The sequence below is a fragment of the Melospiza melodia genome, chromosome 1, assembly GCF_035770615.1.
Source record: "Melospiza melodia melodia isolate bMelMel2 chromosome 1, bMelMel2.pri, whole genome shotgun sequence".
Classification (NCBI taxonomy): domain Eukaryota; kingdom Metazoa; phylum Chordata; class Aves; order Passeriformes; family Passerellidae; genus Melospiza; species Melospiza melodia.
Window position 1 is genome coordinate 129962221 of NC_086194.1, and position 18589 is coordinate 129980809.

General features: G+C 35.4%; 2 protein-coding genes across 3 annotated transcripts in view; one reads left to right on the forward strand and one right to left on the reverse strand.

Annotated features, from left to right (window-relative positions):
- The first annotated feature begins 386 nt into the window (after positions 1-386).
- LOC134424322 (transthyretin-like) lies at positions 387-7061 on the forward strand. The gene is made up of 4 exons (XM_063168010.1): positions 387-545; positions 2223-2353; positions 4846-4981; positions 6698-7061. The coding sequence occupies exons 1-4, from the start codon at positions 477-479 to the stop codon at positions 6803-6805; spliced, it is 444 nt and encodes a 147-aa protein (XP_063024080.1). The 5' UTR covers positions 387-476; the 3' UTR covers positions 6806-7061.
- A 992-nt stretch (positions 7062-8053) lies between these two features.
- B4GALT6 (beta-1,4-galactosyltransferase 6) overlaps positions 8054-18589 on the reverse strand; it is a 30048-nt gene continuing 19512 nt past the window's right edge. For both annotated transcript variants that reach the window (XM_063167990.1, XM_063167997.1), the window contains exons 4-9: positions 17715-17839; positions 17105-17221; positions 16112-16299; positions 13831-13953; positions 12889-12990; positions 8054-11628 (exon numbers count right to left, since the gene is read on the reverse strand). In XM_063167990.1, coding sequence (XP_063024060.1) covers positions 11481-11628; positions 12889-12990; positions 13831-13953; positions 16112-16299; positions 17105-17221; positions 17715-17839 — 803 coding nt within the window. In that variant the 3' untranslated portion in view covers positions 8054-11480. The remainder of the gene's footprint in view (positions 11629-12888; positions 12991-13830; positions 13954-16111; positions 16300-17104; positions 17222-17714; positions 17840-18589) is intronic.

The following is an 18589-nucleotide window of genomic DNA, read 5'->3' on the forward strand; positions in this document are numbered from 1 at the left end:
TATCCACCTACATTTGATTAGAGGTGGGGAGGAGAGCAACATGGAGAGAAATCTCTTAATATATGAGCATGGCTGACTCGGTAAAACCAAGCCATAACCATGGAGAATTTCTCACTGAAATTGCTGAGTTGACATGAAATTTGTATTTCTCTCAGGTGTATACAGCAATTATTCCTCAATAAATAGAAAATATACATTTCTTTGAAGAAAATTGACACAGCAGTTGAACTAGGCAATGTTCACAAGATTTCCACAGACAAAGTTCTAGAATAGAAAAGACTTATTGTCACAGACAAGGTTCATGTTTGTATGGGTTACTTATTTTCTCATTGTTTACTAAGTAAATAGTATGAATCTACGTGTTGAAAGTCATAGGGGTTTTCTGATAAGTAGCTTCATTTCAGAGGCCTTGATATAAAAATCACAGCTCCCACCATTTTCTGCCTGCTGACACAGACTTCCTAGTGGTAGGCAAAATGGCTTTTCATTCTGTATTTCTCGTTTTCTTAGCTGGCCTGGCACTTTGCTCTGAAGCTGCACCATTGGTAAGTGTCTAAGGACTGAAGTCCTTCTACTGATGTAGTCCCAATTCTTTTCTTTTATTGTTTTTTCATTATTATTTTGATTTTACATTATGTACTCACTGTAGTTCTCTGCTATTACTCTTTTCTGGTCCTTCTTTTTCCTTCTCTAGTGATTAGTGAGAGGACTTTATGGGTAGAGAAGTAGCACTTGTCATTAGACACAGCAACTACATGAAAAACAATGTAAAACATGACAGGAAAATCTGTCATGGAAATTGTATTCACTAGATGAAAAACCTTGTGCATTCATAACATAATGAACAAGCTGTGTCATGAGGAATTTCATCTCCTGTTGCAAAGTCCATGCTAGAGAAATCCATGCCTCCTCTAGACTTCTGCCTTACTGCTCTATCCACTAAAGCTTAATTCCATGTAAGCAAAGCAGATCTAAAGCCAGGATTCTTCTTCCAGAGGGCTCATTTATCCCAGGAAAGCAAGCTAAAGACTCAGATGTTTCTGCCTGAAATTCTCCTACAACAGCCTTGTCTCTCTCTCCTCAACTACTCATTTTTTCTCTAAATTCTGATCCTTGGGAAAATAGTACCTGACTAACGCTGTTGAGGAATTGGGGTTTCATTGAACTCCCAGGGTGCAAAAGTCAGGAAAATCAGCAGTGGCAGTGCAGCTCTTCTTGCCAAAGCCTCAAGAGTATCACCAGCGAGGAGCTGCTGCATTCCAGAAAGGGAGCATGGGGAATCTGGGCATACGGGCAGTATGGATACATGCTGACACATTGGTATGATACTAGTCAGGGTTCCTGGCATGTGGAACATCCCAGATTGTAAGAGGGCATGAAAGAGAGGGCTCTTAATTTTTAACCATCTACACCACAATTCATTTTACAATTATAAAATGGATATCAGTGACTGCTATTTTGAGATCATCCCTGATCAGCACCTTCTACAAAGCTCTATTTTCTCACTCTTCATCTGCAGGATTGGGTAAGGTCAAAGCACTGATTAAATTCTATTTTTGGAAAAGTAAAACATCAGGCCATAATCACTACTCGTGATGGATGCATCTGGATGAAATTATAGCCATCCTGTATTTGATGGAAAGTTTTTCTCTCCTATCCTTGGGTAGCTGCCAGGGTTGACAAATCTGATTCAACATGCTGTTAGGAGAGAGTCTGTATGTGGTGCTTATCATGTTTACAGAAGAACTGTAACTCTGTGGCAACAGAGATAGCTCTATGGAACAGGGTATCAGAGGCAATCAAATCCAGAAAGCTGTGGTCAAATTGCCAGTCCAAAATGCAGGGGAAGAGTTGGCAGATATTTAAACATTGCTACTACCTTTGAGGATGCAATTATTTCCTGTTGAGGCCACAATTTCGTTACAGCTTCATGCTGGAGATGACGTGTACTAAGCCGTGCCAAAGAAGAAATAGAGATGTGGTCTCACACCTGCAGTGCCTCCTTGGTGTACATGGCTACATGCCCAACAGCTCCTGAAACCTTCCTTCCTGGCTCTACCATATCCAGCCCCCAGAAAGCTTCAGATTATGTTTCCTCAGTACACAGCAATATTCTCATGGAAAAGATGGTCTCCACTGTAGACCTGGAGAATTATATTCCTTACTGTTTTATGATGAAATGTCATGCTTCTTTCAACATAAAAATTCTCTCCCTATTGCAGGACCATCCTGATGCCAAACATCCTCTATCTGTAAAAGTTGTGGATTCTGTCCGAGGAAGTCCAGCTACAAATGTTGCAGTTAAATTATACAAAGGAGCTGCAGATGGATCTTGGGAACTGTTGAATTCACAGTAAGTCACACTAAAATAATGAGTGAAAAATGAGAAAGGCAATGGGAAGAGGCCAAATAGTTGAAAGAGCAGTTCCACATTCTCTAAAATGAGGTGTCTGTTTTGCTCAGAGGAAAGTTAACATACAATTGAATTAACTTGCTGCAGACTGTCTTCTAAATGTACTTCAATTTCAACTACAAAAATGGTTTTATAGTGCTTTATAAATTTTATGAACAGGAGAAAGTATTTTAAGCCATCCTTTAATTCAGTCATCACTTCTCTTTAATTTTGTTGCAAAGGTCTATATTACCTTTTCATATCCAGCAATGAACTGCTGCATTATTACCAGAAGTATCAGATAGACTCTTACATTTTGAAACCAAGATTCTGGTAGAGAATCCTACCTTTGTTGGCCATTGTCCATCTTTCTAAGTGGATTTTCATTTCTTACAACACCAGTTTTAAAAAGAAAATTTGGGGATAAATCTTTCTCACCTTTTCCCCCACAAAGAAGCAATCATGCCTCAAATAATAAAAAATAATCTCCAGATATATAAATATTGTCATATCTTTTGAAAAACATAATTGTATAATTTAAGATGCAGATTACTTTTTTAATAGCCCTCTATTTTAGTAAATATTAACACTTAAAAAAATAAAAAGCAATTTTTACTTAAAGTATAGCCTGAAATTTAATTGGAAAAATTATTAGTGGATACACAGAATGAGCATTCTTTATTCACCAAGCAATATTCCACTTCCACACTAAGTTCCTCATGATAGTTGCAAAGTCTCATCTGAGACCTTTCCAGGTATGCTAACAGTCTATTACACTTTTTAAAAATAGTGAGAAAGGGCTCTCAAGCTGGCATAGCACATGAACTTCAACAGTGGAATCCTGGACTCAGATATATTTCTATAAATTCCTGCAGAAACTGCTCAAATGCCTCTTTAGTGTCACGGGGCAGTGGGCTGGCACAAGCAACACTGCTCTCATGTGTCCTTGAGAAATACAGGTACAGTGAAGGCCACACATACCTGTACAGTGTGGGGAAAACAATCTATTCATGTTGTCCTGCTTAAATTGCCTCACTCCCTCAAGTGAGAAGACAATTTCACACATATTCTATCACTGTCAATGCGTGAAATTTTCCAGTAAGGGTGTTCAGTTCACTTATCTTCATTTCTGAGCTTAGAGATTCTATATAAAGATACTCATAACAGCTGGATGTTGATTGAAGTCTCAAAAACACAGTTAATATTTGAAACAAGGAGCAAAGTAACCTCAAGATAAGGTAAGCAAAAGTCATGCTGATACTAAATCAACCTCTCCAACCTTAATAATATGTAAATAATTGAATGCTAGCAAGATGTCCTGTAACAAATGTTCTTAATCAAAATGCATTTGGTATTATCTGAAAAAGCTTATTAGAGAAGTGGCCAGTTATCGAGCAATGATCAATCTGTGACAAAGGGAAAAAAGGAGACAATTGAACAGATATAAAACTTCTGGTAACTGACTACAGACCATCTTGTAAGGTGTAAAAGGTATTCTATACTTTATTTTCTAAGCTACATGAAAAAATAAGTCTTAAGTATTGCACTGCACAATGACATTACTTTTCTCTGCATGAAATTTGAATAAAATATGTTCAGAAAAAATTTGGCAGCTAGAACAAAAGTAAGTGGTCTTTACATACCAAAATCAGCCACTGGCGTCTCTATTATTTGTGATCAACCTACCTAATAAAAAAATTCCTAATTAACAAAATTTATTTCACAGAAAGGTGTTTCAAAAAAGGGGCATATATGAGAGACAGCATTCAATATTACCTCTGAACCCCAAAATGGGTTGGTGTTTAAAGATGTATGGTTTCATACCAGTACTAGGGCTTTAGATAACACTGATAGTATCTTCAAATCAAACAAAACTGCCTGTTGGTTGAGGCCAGTACAAACCACAAGAAATTCCAGGAGGCTTCACTGCTAGCTGACCTATTGTCATTTCAAATAGCAGAACTCAAATTTCTAAAAGCCAACTGTAAACAATATTTACACTGATAAAACAACTCAGTGCATTTAAATAAGAAAGAAAACCATGGAAAAAAACAGGACAGTTGACCCTACGTAGTTGCACAGTGAGTGCCTCATAGAGCTTGCACGTTGCTTACAGCAGTGGTGAAGTTTTCCCTCTGAGTGGGTTCATTTAATTGAACTCCAAGTCTCTGCCAAGAGCCTATGAACAATAATGCCAGTTTTAGGCTCACCCCCAAACCATGCAGAGTTAATGAGATGGCAGGCAGCCATCTGCCGTGGTCACTGTGGAAGTAGCAAATGCCAAGATGAGCTCTGAGGCATCCATAATACAGACGGACATAAGCCATTCCAGATCAATAGAAGTATTCATCCTATTACTTAAGCCACACACCACTCAAGTTCAATTGCTAAAACTGCATCTTTCTCAGGCTTTTAACCAAACTATAAAAGTGTGTTCTTCTACCATTACACAGACAAACCAATGAAAAAGGAGGCCTCCCAGAGCTTACAACGAAAGAACAATTTGTAGCAGGGTTATACAAGCTTGAGCTTGATACAGCCTCTTACTGGAAGAGTATGGGCTTGAATCCCTTCCACCAACACGCTGATGTGAGTATTCCTTTTTTCCTCTACTTCAGTTGCAAAGAATAAAGATTCTTAATATGTGTGGACTTCAGTTACTAACTGCATAGGTTGAACTTTATTTTCAGTTTAAAATATTTTCACATTAACACTTTAAATCCACAGTCTCAAAGCTTTGTAGGAACACAGTCATGACAGAACCTAGTTACTAGCTCCCCCACAAGTCTCAAAGCTCCTCAGTGCATTATTTATGGAGAGGTTTTTATTCCTTCTACCTCTACTTAAGCCCATGATTGTTTTTGTGATTATTCTAAGTGTTTGAGGGACAACAAGTGGAGTACTCTGTGAAGTCCCCTGGGAAAAGCATTGATCTGTCTTTTGGAGACAACATTTTCATGGCTACAGACGAAGTTCATAATTTAGATTTTTAAAGAAACAAAAGTATGTAATGCATTCTGGATGCTTGGAGCCCCAGTTTACAACAGAAAAAAAAATAAGGTACAACATACTTCTTTAATTTGCCTGGGACAAATAAACTGGTTAGAGGAAGGTGTTCCAAACCAGGTACTGCTGAGGGATTTGGGGACTGTCTCCTTCCCCTCAACAGCATTAGTTTTTTCCTATGGCCTTTCAGTAGCAGCAGCTCTGTATTAGTTATTTGTTGGACTGTGAGAGATCTGCTTAGCTGTTCTTTATCTCCGTGATAAAAAGGTGGCTAACGCTTGGATTAAATTCTCTGTCTTCCAACAAATGAAAGATGACATTCTTATACTAGACAATAATGAAGGTTAGAAGGCTAGACAGCTTTGCCTTCTGTGGGAACTGAAATAAAAAAGGGAAGAAGAAAGATTTACAGCATGTAAGTGAATTGACTGTATATCAAGATAATGATTGACTGGAAATTAATTTAATCCACAGTTCCTTCTTTCTTAAAAGTAAGTCTCAGTAGAGAACACATTTTGCTCAGTTCTTTGGTTGTTTCATATGTATCTTTTTTATTAATGTTGAAAGGAGCACAAGCTGTGCATCACAGGATGCTATTAAACTGTCTATTTTAAAAGCTGACACCTCTCATCTCACAACACAAAATAATGTATTATGTGGAGTGAGAAATCAAAGGACAGGATGTGCTGGTCAGGGAGATTTTACTAGGGCTGTGGTAAATCATTCATATGTAAGGTTATTATCATGCTGTGTCCAGATAACTAATGCAGTCTTTCTCTAACTACTAGATTTTGAATCAGAACTAAAGACACTTATTGTTTTATACTCTGGCCTAATGATAGCTACTGCAGCACTGCTTAATTCTGTTCCTTGAAGTAGAGAACATAGTACGAGTAACAAAAGCATTCCAATACTTGAAAGAATGGGCAAATGGGCTGCATATGGGCTAGCTTTTTTTTTTTTTTTTTTTTTAAATAGAGAAAATTACTGGGGTCCATAGAAGACCTTCATAAGGAAACAAGAAAGAAAGTCTTGTTGTTATTTATGAGTACCAACAAGGAAATGCCAATTTGGATAATAAATAAATTGAATAAAGTCTTAAATAATGTGACATTTATAGTTTTAATAAAGGGTATTTAACCAGTGGAAAAACTGTGTGTTACAAGCAGTTACACTTCAGAGTGACAATATTTCTGAAGTCTCATATGAAGTTACATACAATGATCACACAATGGTTCCATCTAGGCTTTTATCTAGAGATCACTTCTCATTTTGACTCATTTGTTTTTCTTGTTCCAGGTGGTGTTCACAGCTAATGATGCTGGTAATCGGCGTTACAAGATTGCTGTTGTGCTCACTCCCTTCTCTTACTCGACCACAGCAGTAGTTAGCGAGCCAGTGGAATAAAAGCTGACATTAAGCATGAAAATTCAGTTGTGTATATTAAAATTTCCAAAAATGATAAGAACTTAGTATCTGAATGTATCAACAGCTTCAGATTTCATAGTAAATCACTAACAGTAAGTTTTTTATTCACTTTGTTAACTTTAGGAAGAAAGTGTATTGACTTTGTTTTCAAATAGTCTTCTGAATTGAAGTATTCTGCATTTCTGTATTGTCAGTATTGCCCTTCTGAATAAAAGTCTAGGATTTGAAAAAACCACATTAACCTCAGAAAAAAAATGTATTGAAATCTCATTATGGGGACTCAGAGAATGAAGCAGTCTTCCATGAAGTTGATAAACTAAATTCTTCTTGCAAAGGAATTGAACAAAACACATCTGAGAAAGGTGTCTCATGAAAAGCAAGCAGACGGAAAATACAGTCCACCACTACCATCTCCTATGTTTTATTAATGAAGCTCACAACAGATGAAGCCACATGGGATTACTCACTCAGGGCCTCACATAATTATCAAGACATACTCACCTCTCAATTCTGATTTTGGAGACATAGAAGTGAAAGCAGGTAAAGGTGACAGAATAGCAGAACAGCATTTACAGATGCTAAGCAGGCTACAGATACTTAAAATGCCTTCTTTCCTGTTTTCCAATATATCATAACTCGTGACATTTTCAAGGACAGACCAGAGGTATGTGTTTCAGAAAAGTACATCACTTGAAGAAGCTTATTCATGTATTTGCAGAAAATTCTGCAAATACTTTCCCAAGTTAAAGTGCTCCCCAGAATTACTTGCATACCTCAAATCATCAGACATTTTCATAATAGCTGTAAAATGCAAACAAAAATAAGGATAACTGATGAATCCTGAGAAAATCAGTTTCCTATTTAATGCCAGGAGAAATATGGATGAATCCTTCTATTCCCATTCTAGTAATTCCTATATAGGGTAGAACCATTACAGGATTCAACAGAAGAACAACCCTGTCTTGGAAAATTATGCAAGAAGGTTGAGTCACTTAGACTAATAAAACCCAAAGCTGAAAGCCTGTAAATACAAAGAAAGGGAAAACGCCCTGCCTGCCCAGGGCCTGATCCCATCACAGCCTAACCTGATGAATTTGGACAGGTGTGTCCATTCTTTTTGCTGTTATTTTGGGGTACTGAGCACTAGAAAAACTAGCATTTTGTCTAGAAATAAAACACAAAGATACTATCTTTTCCACAGAATCTCAGAAAAAACAAACCAACACAATCTTTAGAACATTATATTTCATAAAAGACAATGATAAAAAAGTACAAACATTTTCATGAACAACAAAAAAACCCAAAACTATGATAGTACACAGGAAATTCCCAGCATTTGTTTCAGTGCATTTTTTCATTGAGTCTATCTTACATACCTCTACAAATAAAATAATCTTAAGTACACTTCCGCTTGCGGATATGCAATGGATCCTTTTATTTTTTTTAAACAGCTGGCTCATTAGTAACCCACTACAACAATTAGTAAACATAACAATAGAAAAATAGAGTGGCAAGATCCAAGAAAAAGGACATTTTGCACTTGCTTTTCAACACACTGCCTCTTTGCAAAATGGACTTTATATTTTATTCTCCGACTTAAATTTGAAATATAGAAAATGGGCTTGAGAGTGTCTTAGCATATTAACCAGATTCTACTTTTAATAGTTCTGTAATGTTTTTACTTGCTAACTTGCAAGACCTTCAGAATCTTGTAAAACACTTCTTCCTTCTTCTCCCTCCATGTTCACTCCTTGAACACATCCCTTATTTGCCTTGTCAGCAATTCAAAAGCCAATGTGATTGGCTTCTCTCTACATTTTACAAGAACCATGAAATTATCAAAAGGAATGTGCACAACTCTTAGTTCTGCATTGTATTTATTTTGTTTGAAGGCACTGTCTATGTTAAAATTCACTACAGAAGAGTACTGAGTTCAGACAGGTAGTATACAAACACTATTTTGATGTAATTTAAGATGGCAACTTCTAAAACTTCTCAACAAAGTGATAAAAGGTTTTTAGAGAAGAGTGTTTGTCAACAATTCATAATTTAACATCCATCATTTTGGGGCACCAAATGCAAAATTTTAAAGAACTCAGCTATATGTCACAATCCATTCACATACTGGTTTAATTCACATTTTTCTAGGACCATACATGATCAATCACTTAAAGCTGTAAAGTTATATTAGTTCAGCCACAGCATATATGTAATATAGTATGCATATATGTAAGTATATATACATATATATGCATTAGATTTTTTAAAATTGCACATAAATTTCACAGAATACCTAAGAAATGGGAACAAAAGCATGCTTCAGAAAACAGTACAGACCTACAATACCAAGGGATGTTTCATAACTGTAGATGTGAAATTGTAGGTACACCTGTACTGAAAACCTGAAATCACTTCAAAATTACATGAGGGATTTAAAAATTTATTCAACTGCTCTTAAAGAACTGTATAAGTCTGCTATGAAATAAGACTAATATTATTTTGAGGATATAATTTTTTCATACAGTGTATTATCTCAGCTTTCTCCATATGGTTCAGAATGTTCTATACACCCAGTTATAGAAAAAACTATCAGGAGGTGAGCAAACCTCTTAAGCATGCTTTTGAAGGATGTTTTCTTCACTTTATGCTTTTTTTCATTGTATTACATCATTCCTAAAGCATATTAGATTAACTGGTAGATATTAAGGTAATTCCTGTATGGTATAAAATATCTCTTACAATTGTTCTCAACTACTAAATTAAATAATAATATTTCTACTAAATATTTGGGATGCTTACAGCTAAGCTCATAACGTTACTGAAGGATGGCTAAGGGCAAAATTTGCTGCTGGGATGCCAAAGAAATAAAAGGTGTTTATGGCAAACAAAATATAAAAAGCACCACACCATCTGTGGCAGCAATTTAAGAAACCAACATATAATAATGACTTAAAGTTAGGATTCTTTGTCAACACTCTTACAGAACACTCTATGGATAAACAATCCTTATTATATATACTGCTTTCCATTCTTTATGGGAGCAGAAGTCAGTCTTTGGTTCCTAAAGAGTTGAGTAACCGTGACAAACAAAACAGTTTAGTATATCTTGGTCACTATATTTGTATTAACATAGAAAATAAATGACCTGGTCCTTTTCCTTTGTATTAACAAGGGATGTAAAAAAATATTAGCAAAGATAATAATGCTAAGCAGTGGGATACTTTTAGGTAGCATAACATTACAAACAAAGAGAAAATAAGAAGATAAGGAAAGAGGCTAGTTACTCATACATTTAACACCACAAAAATAGAGAAACAGACAGGACCAATCCTTAGCGGGACTGTGCAACCTCAATCTCATTGACAGTCATCGACTTGAGGATCCTCAGTGCATCATAGAAGCACTCAGCACTCTACCAGAATAGGCCCTTAAATAGCTATATTTAATAATATATTATGAGTGGAATTTTAAAAAGCACTTGAGATTGGCCTGCTTTCTGTTCCACTTATGTCATCACCATCCTCATCAGCAGAACAGCACGACCAACACCGTGCTTCTGAGAATCCCACAATGCAAGCATTTCGACTATCAGAATTATGTTTTATTATTCTCTTAAAAATCTAACTTTAATATTCTTCCAATGAAGACACATTTTTGGCTCTTCTGATTTTGGAGGAATAAAAGTGCTGTTTACTAGAATTAAAAAAAACAAACAACAAAAAAAAAGAACAATACCAAAATACTGTACGCACCCAGACACATCGTTTTAGGCATTAAAATCCCTGACATTGACACTAGTGGCACACTTGGACACAGTTAAGAGTTCCTGTAGATCATAATATGCAACAACTGCAAGATTTTCTGTAATAGACATGCAATATGCATATAAATATGATTCAGATGGCAGGCAGGGTATCATACAATTTTGCTGGCAATAAATAAAATCAAAAGCTTTCTTTCTAGCAGGTTCATATAAGAATTTGATTTTTCTAAATAGATATGCAGAAGGCCTAGAGCTCAAAACTAGTATAACAGTTTACAGTCATAGCTGGCCAACAATTAATATTTCCTTCATTTCACATAAGGTATAACCTTTTTATAAGCATACTTACATTTTACACTTGTTCTTTCATGCTAATAAAAACATTCCTATAGAATTCAAACAAGAACACACTAAAATACATACTGAAGCATAAAATATTGAACAATTGAAAAGCAATGTACACACATTAATTTACATCACATATTTACAAAACACATTTTAAAAAGAAACAAAAGCATTCATTTAAATATGAGGAGGGGCAGTTTAGTATAAAAAATTCCTGGAAGAGGCCTCTGTCCTTACTTCCAGAGAAGCTACAAGTCTGTTTCTGCAGTTTATATAGTTGAGTAGTTAAGATAGAGAGTGTGAAGAATAAAGGCTTGAACAGTAGTCTCATGCTGTAAACATCTGAGTGGTAGCTGCTGGCTCTTCTTTCAGACCAAAACATACAGTACATACAATCACTTCTCATCCCAAATATGCATCATCACTTGGCCAAAAAACTCTAATTCTAAGCTGTTGTTTGTTGGTTTTGTTTTGTTTTACAGTGTTTATCAGTAGCTTCCAGTGTTAAAAGTTTATTCTGGTAGGATTCTTGCCATTCCACTTCCATCAATAGTCTCTAACAGGAGCAAGTTCTGGTAGGAGATTAACAGTTATATTTTTATACAATCTACTGACGAGTATTTTAGGAGTATATACTAAATTGTTCAGCCCATCAATATACTGACGTTCTCTGGAATACCTCAGAAGTTTGTATCTGCAGAAGGAGTTGGAAGAAGAAAAATGAGAAAAATTTGCAAGAAACAATTCAGTTGATGCTAGACATGATACTGTGACAGTCATTTAATTTTCAAGTATACCTTAAATTCTGAAACTGCTTTTCAGACCCTTGAAATTGCCAAATAACCTACCTTAGGTTTAAAAACAAGCTTTTAAAGATTTTTAATACAATTAGGTTTTATGGTCACATATACAAATTAACATTAGGACTAAATAACAAAGGAAGCATTCAATATTTAAGCTTCTCATGGTCCCAAATGAAACAGATTTTTAAAGATTATTCAACTTCTTCATGTTTTTTTGCTATAAAATTCAACTAAGGAGTTCAGGGAAGATTTAGGAATCTTCACTATTCTTCATTATACATTTAAATGTCTGAAATTATTTTCATTTCACTCTTGAGACTCCTGTATTTGCAAACATCTAAATCTGAGGTGATTGAACAAAAAGTTCTCCTCCCCCTGATTATCCATATACACATTTTCATGTCCTATAACTGATTTACTCATCTCTACTGTGCATGCCTATAATTTTATTCATAATTCCAAACTATGAATAAAAGAGAAAAAATATGCTCTCAGAAAAAGATGACAGAATTGAACAGTATTTCTAGTTGCCTGAAAACACTTATCATAAACCCTTTATTTTGTGTTTCACCTTCTAAATTTTATGTGTAGTTCATCTGTTGCATTCTGGTTTCTATTCCATTCCAGGGCAGCCTGAACCTACTGGTCAGTTTAAGTGTTTTGTATCTTTGTAGCAAAAGAAAGGAACCCCAAAAGAAAAGGTTTAAATCAACGTATGCAGGAAATGAGAAGACCTGTATCTCAAAAAAATAATGAAATATGAGGGAAGAAACTAATCCTTGAGAACTTTAAAAGTCATTTTTCATGCAGGAGTCCTTTGCCCTAGTGGCACTGCTTCCTTTTGCAAAATATTCAAAATAGCCAACTAATGGAGCCCTGCCAGCACTAATGCCCAAACTATTATGGAACAACAATATTATGGATCAAAGGTTATGATGATAATATCTTCTGACATGCAAATTTAGTCACCCTCATAGTTAAATAAAAAAAATATCTGAACAGCAAACATAACGTATTTAAGAAAATAAAAATTTTAGCACCAAAGAGGAAATAACACTGATAAGAACTGACTGCTTATTCATATGTGTGGATGCAAAAAAAAAAATTTTACATCTTTAGCTGTAGTATTAGATTATTTCTGTTTTTCTTACCGTCCTAAAAACTGGACTTCTCCTCTGTGATGATGAGGAATGGATTTGTACTTCCCTAAATCACCTTCTGGTCTTGTTACATTGTATCCAGCATAGTGAACCCTGCAGTATAACACACAAACGTTTGTAAAAACATCTTCTTACAACTTGTCATACAAGGTAAAGTGAAAAATACACATCAAGTATTTTAAAGCTAAGTCTTTATGTTCACTGATATTCCCTTCCTAAAAAAACCCACAACACACCGAACCCAACAACTAAAAAAGCTGGCAAAACAAAGTGCAAAATAATAATAATTTCATATTTAATATTTCCTGCTTGTTCCAGCAAAAAACCATGAAAATAGCATGCTTAGCATACTAAAAAAGGAAAAAACAAACTTGTCCTTTAAAAGATATCACTTCATACATAAAACTCTAAAAAAACCTCTTTATCTATAAAATTCTTTCTCTGAAAAACTGATGCAGACACTTTCAACAGCTCTGTTAGAACAGTTTAGACTCATTCACTGCGAGCAGTTGGCAATGCCATGAGCAGGGTTGTCTGTTGTCCACTCTGGGATTATCAACATATTCACAAATTAACCTCTCTCTCAAGCACTGCCCCTAAGACATGAAACTCATGCTTACACTACATGTCTGTGGATGGTATTTCATAATGTTAGCAGTAAGAGTGATGCAATGTGCTTAGTATGGTTACCTGTTGTTATATCTGTTGTTACAAGATCTAGCTCTTAAGAACCTGCTAGTTGTCCCCAGGCCAAGGAAAAAGAACATCATACTTATTCCTTCAAATAGTATATTCTGATATTTCTGAAGCAAACTCTGTAGAATTTGTCCATTTAAAACAAATTACAAAAATATAACAAGTGACAGAACAAAAAGCACCTAATTGGTCTCAAAGGTTGGATGGTACAGAAAGACCTAAGCGCTCAAAGCTCACCTGTTCCAAAGATCATCATCTTCTCCACCCCACCCCCAAAAGGCATTTGGAAAACCATTGATCTTCTTGAATTGTTCCACTGTGAGGCCACTTACACCACCAAAAAACTCATTGTATGGAAGGCTGGAAATAAAAGACAAATCCCATATTGTTAGCTGAACTTTGATAGGTAGGCCTCTCTTTGAACAATACCTTTCCAAAAAGCAAGAGCCCCAAGGTAAGGACATGACCAGAGGCTGAATGTATTCACCAAGGGAAACTGGTTCATGGATTGCCAGCATTAAGTAGCATACAGCAAGCTGAACAAAAGGTTTGCAGTAGTGTCTGATTTGCATAAAAGGTGCTCCTAAACTGTAGCTGCAATTAGTATCACACATATGAAACAAAAGTATACTGGGAATTTCAGATGGCTGATTTAGACCCGTACTTGAAGAGTTAAGTGAAGCCCTCAAACTATTTATGTTGACACTATTCAACTGAAAAACCCCTCTTTAATCTACCGAAAAATTACTAACCAGTAATGCATCAATTAAATAATTTTAATTTATGACTATATTCTACAGAACTGTTAAAACTTAAGAGAAACAGTTTAACAGTACATATTAAACAGTGAATGGCATGCTGATTTAAAAAAATAATTTTCCACTTTTTAAAGATAAACTTTCGAATCAAAAGGATCTACAGGCTTTCCTATCAGTATTTGCTAACACATATAATTAAGCAATAAGCAGTTGGCCAACATGAACAGCCTATCCATAAAACACACTATGTCCCAGACAATGTGATTTCCAGTCCTCCTCCAAATCTAAAAAACAATTAAAACATTTAAGTATCTATATTTACTTCCATCAATATTAACTTGCATCTTTAACCCAGAAGCTGCTACAGTAAAGTAGCTTTCTTTCAGAAGCAGCACACAATTTCATGAAACAAAAGTCTCTCGGAGACACTTCCAAATCTGGAACCTTCAAGGAGTTAAGACCATTTACAAAAAGATTTACCATTGCTTAGGACACAATTGCCACACTGAATAACTCCAGAATGCAAGAGGAAAGAAAATAGAAATAGACAATCATGTAATTTCAGATCTCTGTGGAAACACAGGATTCAACAAATCTTAATAGCATGTGGAGAAGATTGCAATTATATTTGCCTTTCAACATGTTACTGAAAGAGCAGGTGTTTTAACCCCCTCCTGCCTCTCAAAAAACCCACATACGTACCTCAAAAATAACCAACAAAAAAAACATTGCCAACCCAGAACCAGACCACCAACCAAAACCAAAACCAACTGGAATATGACAGTTAATGGGACTTTTTGAGGTTATTTCTTATTTTATAAATCTAGTTTTGTTTATAGAAAATTTATCAATTTTGTAAATACCTATGTAGACATTATATAAATGAATTAAGTGTTTTATAAGTACATACAAAGATAGAAGAAATCTCTTATTTATTCATAGGTGCTTATTTATTTATTTTTAAGTACACATGAAATCTTTAAACACTAAACTGCTGATTGGTTGGCAATCTGAAGTCCAGACACAGAGCCATGGTTTCAAGGCATTGTTTTTCATCTGTTGATTGACCAGGTTGTCAAGTAGATTAATTTCACAAATAGAGTCCTGGATAGCTAAGACATACATGTAGCAAGCAATAAGCTACAGCTTTCTGTGAAGTGATTCCAAGAATGTCATGAGATAGCAGAGTGTTAAGAAGCAAGTGGCACATATTAATGTAAACTGACAGAAGAGAAAGAGGTAAGAAAAGTGCAGGTCCCACTACATTCACCCAGTGTCAGTCGAGACTGAGAGACAACATACAAAATGGTATAGCAGTGAGAAAATCTTCAGTTTAAAAAGCAGTATGAAACAGAAATAAAAGTATACATTTATCAGAAAATAAAGACACTATTCCTGTGATATTTTGCTGCAGATTTTCTGCTTTTCTTTGGTAACAGCCAGCAGAAGTGTTTATGTAGCCCGAAATAATTTCTAGTAAGTTAGGTAAGATTTTCCCCCTTGACATACAAAGCCATTTTTTTGAGACCAACATCATTGCAACAAGCTGAACATTGAAAATCATAAATATTATCTTCTAATTAGTAACACATCAAATGTAGAAACTAAATTTAAATCTTTATTTTATTAATTATTCATTCCTATAAGTAGCATAGTAGGAGGCTGCTTTGTTGTTTTCACCTACTGTATATATATAGTGTCACAACTTTTAAATATTTCTGAGTATTTAAGAAATAATGTGAATAAAACCATTTACTTACATGTACATATACTTGTCCAGCTTTGCTGCAAAATGGCGTGGCATTTCTCCACATCCATAGTAATTTCTGTCATTTTCAGGTAAGTGATCCACATCATGGAATATTATGCAGTCCCAGACAGCATCCTTCATAGCCTCTTTGAAGCCAACATTAAAGAGCATTGCACGATTAAAAGGTTGTGTACCTGTCTTCACACAGAAAACAAAAGGACATTGTAAAAATCAAGAGGAGACAAAAAATTCCATACTATGAGAAAAACATACTCTAACACACATACAAAAAAACAAAAATTGACAATGATGCTTCTTTTGACCGGCAGTCCTTACTAGGTTGGCTGCGCCCGAGGATGGGGTTTGCCCTGCTGGCTGCCAGTGCACACATTGCTGGGTCCTGTGAGCCAGGAGTGAGCACCCCCAGATCCCTTTGGGCAGGGCTGTTCTCCAGGCACTCACTCCTCTCCCAGTTTACACTCATGCCTGGCTTTACTCCATCCTAGGTGCAGAGTCCAGCATTTTGACTTATTAAATTTCATCCCATTAATCACTGCTCAGTGCTCCAATTTATCTAGAACCCTCTGCAAGGCATCCCATCCTTTAAAAGTCAACCACAATCTCCCAGCTGGATATTATCAGGAACTTGCTGATGGTGCATTCAGCTCCTGCATCCAGTGAATGTAAGGCCCTGGAAATGAGCCCTAAGGAACACTGCTGCTGACCTACTTTTTGCCTTGAAAACTTACAACTACAATAGATTCTAAGAGACCATCTTATTACCTCTATACTACCTTATATAGGCTATATTTGAAGAAAAGCATTGTTTATCCAGCCACTGCTCAAGATGAGGAATGGAAATAGAGCTTTATTTTTTCATTTAAAAGAGTAGAGAAGTAGAGTAACAATATTTAAATTCTGGATTCATCCAAACCTTGGTAAGAATATCAAACCCCTTTTAGTAAGGAATCTCAAAAGTCACTTTTCAAGTAGATGCTCTTACCTGCTCGACAACATAGAAGGCAAATTCCAGCCGCTGCTTCTGCAACATAGGTATCAGATGACGGAAAAAAATTGGAAGATGCTCGTGACGATTCCGAAAAGGAATAAGGATAGCCACCTTCAGAAAAAGAAGAAAAAAGCTATTATAACAGCATTATAAAACTTTAATTTTTCAATACAGATCAAGTTTTCTATGGCTTTTCAACTTTTACATTTAAATTGGCTCAGTGTTTTACATGTTGGTTCCCCCAGGAAAGTGTGCTGAAAATTTGCTCAAATAACAAAGAAAAAAAATTTGAATAAAACGTAAAAAAGATTTTCCTTTTATGTTCACTTGCTTCTAGTTATACTTCAAGCAACAGACACATAGGACATATTTGCATCCATATGATGAAATGTTTGTTAACTACAGCTAATGAACCCTTAAAAGTTCTTGATGATCCATTTCAAATTTTTCTCCTAGCTGAAGTTTCTTCTTGAGCACAGATGGCATACTACAAATACTATAAGATACTACATATATAGCACCAAAGACTGAGTGCTTGCAATGGTAATTTATTCTTATATACCAACAAGAAGAAATAAACTGAAACAGAAAATCAGCATCTAACCTTCCACCGTGGCTTACAGTCATTTGGTTTCCAGTGTCCTCCTGGTTTAATGTCTAAATCTTTTGAAAACAGTCGCTGAATTTCATCAAAACTAATTTCACTCATATTAACATCAATAAGGCCTCCTAAAGAGAGGAAAAAAAACTTACATATTAATTTCAATTAAGAAAATTGACCTAACACTACAAGGAATGTCATAGACAAATGGCATCAGAAATTTCTGGTTATACTACCTACAGAAAAATAGAAACAATTTATACTATCCTCCTAATCTTTCATTCTTACAGAACGAAGTTCTAGTGTTTCCAAAACCAGACATTCCTTCCATGAAACTTATAAAGAAAATACTAATTTCAAAGGACATAGAACAAGCAAAGTAATTTGAATTCTGCATCTCTTGCAGAAAATTTGGGTTGCCTTTCATTTCAAGTACCATTTTTAACAATTCTACATCACCCACACTAGTGAACCTTTACTCAAATTCTGTGTGCCTTCCTGCTCCACTTCCACATTAAAGGAAAATGTATCATCACTACACTCAATAAACTTCCTCAATTTAAATTTTAGATGATATGCACATTGCATGTAGAGTCTTCATCCAGTAATTCACCACTATTTGCTTCAAAGCAATTCATAGCAAAGGGCTGGATTTGAGAATTACCATTGGTAGAACTAATGACCCCAATGGGAAAAGCATTTGCAAAAAGCGTGAAAGTGAAATTCAGTAAGTTAGTGAATAAAGACCCAAATATGATTTGAAAAAAATCAAGTTAATAACTACTATGAGAAAACATTAACATTAGTTGACAGCTGAAAGTTGTCAGTCATTAGCTTATGCATGTGTAAAAAGTTCAAAAGTGGAAATAATGATTCAT